Source organism: Scomber scombrus, chromosome 6 (assembly GCF_963691925.1).
Source record: "Scomber scombrus chromosome 6, fScoSco1.1, whole genome shotgun sequence".
Classification (NCBI taxonomy): domain Eukaryota; kingdom Metazoa; phylum Chordata; class Actinopteri; order Scombriformes; family Scombridae; genus Scomber; species Scomber scombrus.
The window spans coordinates 26,722,519-26,731,639 of NC_084975.1; the positions used below are offsets into that span (position 1 = coordinate 26,722,519).

At 38.3% G+C, this 9,121-nt stretch overlaps 1 protein-coding gene across 1 annotated transcript; it reads left to right on the top strand.

Moving 5' to 3' along the window:
• Positions 1-296: 296 nt before the first annotated feature.
• arpin (actin related protein 2/3 complex inhibitor) lies at positions 297-8,359 on the top strand. Its single transcript, XM_062420034.1, has 6 exons — positions 297-471; positions 939-1,014; positions 2,972-3,104; positions 3,842-4,048; positions 6,705-6,868; positions 7,515-8,359. Exons 1-6 carry the CDS (start codon positions 380-382, stop codon positions 7,521-7,523), a joined length of 681 nt encoding a protein of 226 aa, XP_062276018.1. The 5' UTR covers positions 297-379; the 3' UTR covers positions 7,524-8,359.
• The last annotated feature ends 762 nt before the right edge of the window (positions 8,360-9,121 follow it).

A 9,121-nucleotide genomic window follows, 5' to 3' on the forward strand; every position in this document is an offset into this window, starting at 1 on the left:
CCTCTTATAGCGTTCATATGGACACATGACTGTTTTAAGACACTTTTGAAAAAATGTGAACTTGTCCTCTAACAAGTCACAGTGCAGGCAGCATACAAATTCATCACATTTTGCATTTTATATAAATATTTTCTCATATTCTTAATTTCCACGTATGCATTATTTAAATTCTGATCTGTAAACTATATGCGTGTTATACAGTTGACCTGAATGACCAATACAAACATCATTACCTCTTGCACAGCCGTGCCGCCGTCGGCACTCGCCGTCTGAAAAGCGAGCGCACCTCTCTGAGACGGCTTCATGACAGTAGAAACAGGAAGTCAGGAAGAGGAAAAATCTCGCAGACTGGAAAAGTTAGAATATATTTTTATGAAAGATGAGCCGAATCTATCACAATACGTCTTTACTAAACAAACCAGTACACAATGACACATTTGACCGTGTCTGGTCTCCCTCTGCGTATGAAAGGTAGGAGCTCAAATGATGGAAGATTAGTTCAAATACTTCAAGAGTTAAAGTATTTAGGTGAATTCATTTCCTGTAGCTGTCACCGAAACAATACCAAACTCCATTGAAAAATACCTAGGATTTAGAGCAGGTATATCTCACCTACCTAGCTCAAACCATCACTTTTTAGTAATTATTCCTTAGATTTGTGGCATTCAAATGAATATTCAATAAGCACTAAATTGTCATGAAAACGTCAGATAGCCTACAGTTGTTGTGTTTTAAAGAATGGACTTTAATGTTGTTCAGTTTGACAATGTGGGTTTTTTTTAATGGAGTTTGGTTGGCAGGTCTCTATCCTTAAGTCTGAACACAAGGAAGAAGAAAACAATTGATGTGTTGCACATTGGTTTTCTATAAGCAACAGAATGCACTGTTTCAAATGGAAGTTGAATCATTTTAATAATTATGTAATATTTTCCTCACAGTGGTCAGGGAGTTCTTCTAGAAGGAAAGCTTCTAGATCTCTCCAGACATGCAGTCACTGATGTCAACAATCAGAAGGTATTGAAGTTCAGTCTAACACAACACAAAGGCAGGCAGGGTTCTATGGGTATGGCACTTTCTTCTCTCTCACCAAGAAACTCTGTGATGCATCTGTATGAAAACAATTTCATTGTATTTGAGTTTTCATTATACAGCTTCAGATGACTAACTGCTACTACGTCCATAAATATTTGGACAATGACATAGTTTTCATAATTGTGGCTCTGTACACCACCACAATGGATATGAAATTAAACAATTAAGCAATTAAAGCGCAGACTTTCAACTTTAATTCAAGGGGTTGAATTGCAATGTTAGGAATTGCAACCATTTTTATGTACGATTACTTTGTTGAGAATCCTTTGAACGCAGGCAATGATTGCCTGAAGTCTGGAACCCATGGGAATTGTCAAACACTGGGCGTCCTCCTTTATGATGCTTTGCCAGGCCCTTACTGCAGCTGTCTTCAGTTGTTTGTGGGTCTTTCTGCTTCAAGTTTTGTCTTCAGCAAGTGAAATGCATGCTCTATCAGCTTGAGATCAGATGACTGACTTGGCCATTGCAGAATATTCTAGTGTGTTTTGGATCATTGTCAATCTGTACTGTAAAGTGAGACTCAATCAAATTTGCTGAATTTGGCCAAATGTGTGCAGAAAGTCTATCCCTGTATACTGTTGAGTTCATCCAGATGATTTCTGTCTTCTGTCACATCATCAATACACTCTAGTTACGCAGTGCCATCACACTGCCTCCACCTTGTTTCACAGATGTGGTATGCTTCGGATCATGAGTCCTTCCAAGCCTTCTCCACACATTGTGGTACACCTTCATCTTAGTTCCATCCGTCTAAAGAATGCTGTTACTGAACTGGGTTGTCTTTTTAAGATATTTTTTAATGGTGCCTTTCTATTCTTGAGGTTTATGAATGGTTTGCACCTTGAGGTGAACCCCCTGGTGAAGTCTTCTCTTTATGGTAGACTTGGATATAGATATGTCTACCTCCTGGAGAGTGTTCTTCACTTGGCTGGATGTTGTTAAGTGGTTATTCTTTACCATGGAGAGAGGATCCTGCTATCATCCACCACTATTTTCTTCCATGGACATAGAGGCCTTTTTGTGTTACCAGTGCATTCTTTTTTTTCTCAGAATATACCAAACTGTTGATTTGGCATCTCCTACTGTTCTCTTGATCTCTCTGATGGATTTTTTTTGTTTTACCGGCATTGAGAGCTCCTTTGACCACATGTTGTGGGTTCACAAGAATAGCTTCCAAATGCAATCACCACACCTGGCATCAACTCCAGACCTTCAATCTGCTTAATTGAAGATGACATAACAAAGGAATTGCTTACACCTGTCCATGAAACAGCTTTCGAATCCATTGTCCAATTACATTGGGTTCAAGACAGGGTTACATATAAAAGAGCTGTTATTTCTAAACCCTTCCTCCAATTTGGATGTGAATACCCTCAAATTAAAGCTGAGTCTGCACTTTAAGCCCATATTCATTATACAACTAAGTTTTGGTGAACAGGTAAAATAGCCAAACATGTGTCAGTGTCCAAATATAAATGGACCTTACTATATTTTCCTTCAGTAAAGAAACAGGATTGTTTGGTCTTTCAGCACAACATACAGTTAATATGTATTAGTGTCCATTTAAATAAGTAACACTTTGAATTAAATTAAGATGTAAAATGTTTTTAAAAGTAAGGAATCACCCGTACTTGTTTGTTCCTCTACTCAGGTTTACTTAACGGTATTAACACGCCCTATTATACCATCTGCCAACAGAAACATTCAGCTCTGTTTTGGTTTTAAAACAAACTCCTTTCTCCTGTGTTGGGTCATGTTGAACTTGAGGTCTCCCAGTGGAAATCCATATCACTGTTTGCATTTTTGACAGACTAAGCAAACCAGAAACCTCAAACTACACTTTGTTGTTGTTGATGTTTTTTTTCTCCCGTTATGGTAGGTCCGTTTCTATGTCCTGTACATCAAACCCGGCCGCATCCATCAGAGGAAGTTTGATGCCAGTGGGAAGGAAATTGAGCCAAACTTCAGTGACACCGGAAAGGTCAACACTGGCTTTCTCATGTCCTCCTACAGTAAGTGGAGCACAACAAACAATTTAATTTATGTTTGAATATTTCAGATTTCCATCTGGATTGTGTTGTCAGGACATGGGAATGGCCAAGTAGGTTTATTTGAATGTTTTTAAATAGGTACAATGATCAAGTCATAGTTTCCCTTGACGTCCGTCCTCTGATGTAAGACATTTTTGGACTGCAATTAGACTCCAATTTTGTAATAGTTGGACAAAGACTTTGTGAGAGGCTGTTAAAGAATTGAGGGGACTGTAGTTGATGTTTTGCAGAGACCCATGTTCGACTATGACTGCATAGAACTCTAATTTCTTTGGAATAACAAAAACATGAATAACTGGAGCTGGTCCAAGACAAACCAGGGTTAGCCCTACTTGTAAACTTTATCAAAAAGGAACGTTTTCATCCTTCTCTCAAACATATAGAGGGTATCTGTCTCCCAGACCCAAACTGGAAGTTGGTTCCACATGAGCCTGATAGTTGAAGGCTCTGCCTCCCATTGTAATTTTGGAGACAGTAAGAAGTGAACCTGCATTCTGGGAGCACAGTGTTGTAGTAGGGTAATAGGGTACTATGAGCTCTTTAAGATATGATGGTGCTTGACCATTAAGGGCTTTGCAGGTGAGATGTCAATGAGTTATATTTACAAGTTTGTGTGTGTGTGTGTGTGTGTGTGTGTGTGGCCGGGGACGTCCTGATTCCTACTAACATTGTGGTATGTGTATTTTCTGACCATGCAGAGGTAGAAGCTAAAGGGGAGTCAGACAGTCTGTCTGAGCAGCAGCTGTCAGGAATGATGAACAAAGCTGAGCTGGTGAAGATAACTGACAAGCACAGACCCAGCGGGACCTGGGCCTTCTGGTACCCAGAGTCAGAGATGGACAACATAGAGCTGGAGACTGGACAGGACGTACGGCTGAAGACCAGAGGAAACAGTCCTTTCATATGTGAGTCTGTGTTAACACGCTGAAGCTGATTCCACATATCTGGTATTGAAAAACATAAAGTGCACATATGTCAGAATACTGTCCTGAACCCTGCTTTCTGCTTCAGGCTACCCATTAAAAAACAAGTAGCCTTGAGTGGATATTTGTCAGGGGATAAATGCTGTACAAGATTTTTGCGAGAGCTCTTTAATTTATTTTCAAACTCCTAAAGACAAGCTTGTTTTTCAAAGCCAGAGGGTCCTTTTCCATGGTCTTCACATTGATTAAGTCTGTCCTATCGCTGACCTCAATGGCAGTGTGGGGTGAATGAAATTAAGGGTGAATTTTATTTTTCTAGTCTGCTTTCACAGTGTCATAAGTAACCTCAAGGGAAATGACCAGAGTTTGAACCCTCTAATACTTAGAAGATTCATTCAGTCCCTTTGATATTCAATAGTCAGTTTTGAGTTGAGTGGAGTGCTTTGGTCTATTCACAGTCTCTATGTTTACACATTTTGACTCAGTATTCATTATGACGTCATGGGATTTTTGGTTCACAATCCCGAGGAGAGTAAGAACAAAGCCTATTATCTACAGCCACCCTAGCAGCTCTGTGAGAACATACTTCGACACATCAGCATGCTAATTTAGTCATTATGATAATGTTAGTATGCTGATGTTAGCAGGTAGGATATAGTTAATACTGTGTGTTCATCATCTTAGTTAAGTAATGTCATTAGTTTTGTAGATGTTACACCAAAGTATTGCACAACATTTAAGTTCAACTTGAACAAATTAAATGATCACTGAAGTTATTAGAACCCATCATCTGGGAACCATGAATTTCTGTACCATGCCAGTGCATGAAGTATATGTTGTAGATATATTTGACTGAAAAAGTGAAAAATATGACCTGGTGGTGGCACCGGAAGAACAGTCAGGGGATCACCAAAGTCATATCCTCTAAAATATATCCTCTATGGACCTTAAATATATCTGCAGCAAATGTCTTGACAATCCATCACATAGTTGTCAAGATATTTCACTCATGGCGACGCTAGAGGAAAAGTCAGGGGATAAACAAAGTCATTGGGATTTATCCTTGATTTTCGTTGTGAAATCGTTTATTTTCAATGTGCTTCTCTCTCCTCTCCTTTCTCCCCCCCGTCTTTATTTCTCCTTTTCCCTCTCACTCAACCCCAACCGGTCGAGGCAGATGGCTTTTCCTGTAAAAGGGGAATTTTCCCTTGCCACTGTCACCAAGTGCTTGCTCATTTGGGAATGTTGGGTCTCTTTAAACTAAATTAAAGAGTACGGTTTAGACCTGCTCCATGTGTAAAGTGCCTTGAGATGACTTTTGTTGTGATTTGGCGCTATATAAATAAAGATTGATCAATTGATCTTCTGGGATCCATGAAGTCTATTACAAAAAGTGTTTGTTAGTTCATCATATCTCTATATCTTGACAAATTGTGTGAAGAACTAATCATTAATTATCAGGTTGAGCTGCTATTTTCAGCCACATTCATCTAACGTAGTGTTTTATAGACATTTTGCAAATAAAGACAATATTACAGTAATCTGCATTCTAAATTATGTTTGCAGGTACTTTTGCCTTGTGCTTTGGTAGACAAATGGATGGATATTGTTAAGTCTGCAGTATGTACTTTATTGATTTCAACATCCAGAACCACAAGTATGGTCCTGTAAGAATTCAAATGTCACTGTTTACTGTATTGTGCATTTCTAACAAGACATTAAATGCAGTAACATTGACATATTGTCACATTGTAAAGTTGATATGGAAAATATTGTGTTAGCAAACAGTTGGCTTATTGCACATAAAGCAATGACTGTAAAACAATGATATTGAGAATGTATCTAAACGTTAAAGGTGCGTGCCAGAAAACCAAAATAATAAGCTGAAAATGGCTAAAACTGAGGAGAACTGATGAGTACGGTGTTAATTTTCTAGGCTTCATAACTACAAGTGAATCATCTCACATTATCAAGTAATTTGATCTATTGGTACTGTTGGAAATATTAATTATTGCAGCCTTGAAGATCTTACGGAAGTGGCGCACATTTTATACCATTTTTAAATGAATAGTTGTTTTGTTGTGTGCCCCAAGGTTCTGTTCTAGGTCCTATTTTTTATACCTTTGGCAGCCAAAAAGTAGTTTTCAAATATATTGCTACTGATGATATTCAACTTAACATTTACTTTAATCCTCAAAATGTCACAAAATTGTCAATATTACACAACTGCCCGAATGGGATGATATATAATTTCCCTTTAATTTCATACTGTCTAGACTATTGTAGCAAGACATTCTTTGGTCACTTACACGTGGTCTAAAAGTTTTTCACCAAGTCACTGATATTGTTTTTTTTCACTGGCTTCCCATTAAATTGAGAATCTAATTTAGGTTTCTTGAGATCACTTTTAGTAGCTTTACTTTGCTCCAAGCTATAAATAAAGGAAACTGTGGTTTTGTGGTTGTGGCCTTTTCTTTGAAACTGCCTGTGAACACCTCATTGCATCTTCCTCATGTGTCCTGTTATGACTATATTTTATGTCTTCTTTTTTTTGTGTTTGTCTTTTCTTTTTGTGAAGCACTTTGTGACGTCTGCTCCTGAAAGATTCCATATAAATAAACTTAATTTGTGCTCGCAGTCTCCTTAGCTAAAGTGGACGGTGGCACAGTGACTAAGTGTAACTTTGCTGGAGATGGAAAGGTCGGAGCGTCATGGACAGACAAGATTATGGCCAACAAAGCAGAAGCAGGCGGCCCACAGAAGCCCAAGGCGGAAGGAGAGGCGGCAGAGGAGGATGAATGGGTGAGGTTAACTTCTATATCCAAACCCAAGGCCTAAATAAAACCTTCGTCATTAACACCCCTAATGTTGTAGGAAGGAGTGGTGGGTAAGGATGTATGTGTAGAGTTTATTTTCACAATCATCTGCTAAAGGTGGAAAGTTTCTCTGTGCACACCTTTAAACCTCAGTACAATTACTTTGGAGCCAATCCAGTATGCAACTTCCACAAGTGTGATGTGGAAACTTGAACTATGACTAGATGTCATTTTAAAGATTTTATCAGGTAATTGAACTTTTATTGTGAAAAGACAATATTAGACACACATTATTATTCAAAGCATTGCATTTTTTATATTGTTTTTAAAAAAGGGGGTTCAAGGGGCTGCACGTGTACACCACAGCTTCAATGTGATCAGAAAGTACAGGAAATGAGGTCACTCTTCCAGTTGACAGTTATTTTGTACACCCTGTTAACCTCCATGTGCATGTGATACTTGAATGGATATGGAAAACAACCCATAAGCTATGATTTGACCTGACAGTGAAAGCGGGGAACAGAATCCCTCTGTGGTCGCAACTGTTGTTCAGAGTACATACAGAGCAGGTTATGCCTGGGACAAACAGAAACTAGAGAAGGCTGACTTTCTTTACTTTGTTTCTTTCTCAGGATGATTGAAGAAACATTCTTTACTATCAGCTTGGCATCATTACAGCTTCCAGGTTGGACCACTTCTACTTGGCTTGAAGTCTGCCCTATTCGAACCTTTTACGTAATGGCCTTGGGACTGGAAACGTTGCGTCACTTCTACAGTACGAGACTGGACCCTTCAAGCTCCTTAGAGTGAATCTGGCTATGAACTTTTAAACTGCACTTTTTGTATACTTTGGATATAATCTTTCTAAATGTACACGAGTGGGACGCTAGCTCTTGCACTTTCATTCTTACTTGGCTTTTTTCTGCTTGTACTGCAATAAAGAGAATAGGTTACATAAGGCCCCATTGAGACAGGAATTAATTCTCTATGGGACGTTGGCTGATTTTAATATATCATCCACTGATCAGTGATTTATGTTCATCTGGAGTACATATATGCGATCTTTCTTCCCATACCCTGGTACTAATTACAGTCCCCAAATATCCAGTGCTTTGTAGTGTACTCATTGTATCTCTAAGGGATTGTACTCAAAGAGCGTTGCCTCTGTTCTGTGTAACAGCTGAAGGAAGAGGGTAAAGGCGAGTTTTTTTTAAGTCTGTCTTAATTGGTACTAATGTGCTCATATGTATGTGGAAATAGAAATGATAACTCAAATATTAATGTTATTATCAATCTCCTCCTGACATTTTAATCCAGTCTGAAGGGGGCTATGGAATCATGAGTGTTACAGTTATCTTGTATTTGTCTTACCACCTCTGGGACTTTAGGAAGTTTAATGGTGCAACTTCTGATTTGGTGTCACTATCTATAGAATCCTAATCTAAAGTCCTTATTTCTCTCTCCACAATGTTCCCTGACAAGAAACACCGATAAAGGTGGAAGCATGAGAGCCACTTCTCCCAACTTAGTAGCCTAAAGAAAATGACAATTCAATTGATCCATTTATTGAGCAATTATAATTATAATTTAGTGATACGCTCCCTGATTTTTACAGCATCCAATAGTACCACAACAAATCTTTCAATACTTCAAGCAATATTTTCATTTACTTGCTAACACAAAGAACTGCAGTTACATGTCTCAAAATTATTATTCTTCACACAGTACTGTATTCCTCTCCACAATATGGCAGCATCGAAGGAATGAAGTCAAACGATCAACCATGTTTATCATAGCAATTGTGCCAGTAAGCATTGTCAAGCGTCTGTGCCTTTTATAGATGTACACATACAGTAATACATCAACATATTTACATATACATACTCTCTAAAGAAGTGCTCAGATACAATGGTCAGGGACACAAATGCCAAACAGTCTATAGAAAGACTGAAATGAACAAGAAAGTAAATTAAACTATTTGAAGTCTTGGCATGTTATGTATGTTCAAAGTAATAACCACAATACACACAGATGGCAACTTTGTCCTTTGTCTCAAAAAGACACTATATAAATCTAAGTTAGTAGTAGTAGTAGTAGTAACTTGGTACAATTATCCACATAGACCTGCCATAGCTGCCCATTTATGTTCATGGACAGCAAATACTGTCCAGTGGTCATGTTTGACAAATGGAGAAAAAAAAAAGTGTTTGTCATTGTATCTGAATACACTTAACGAATG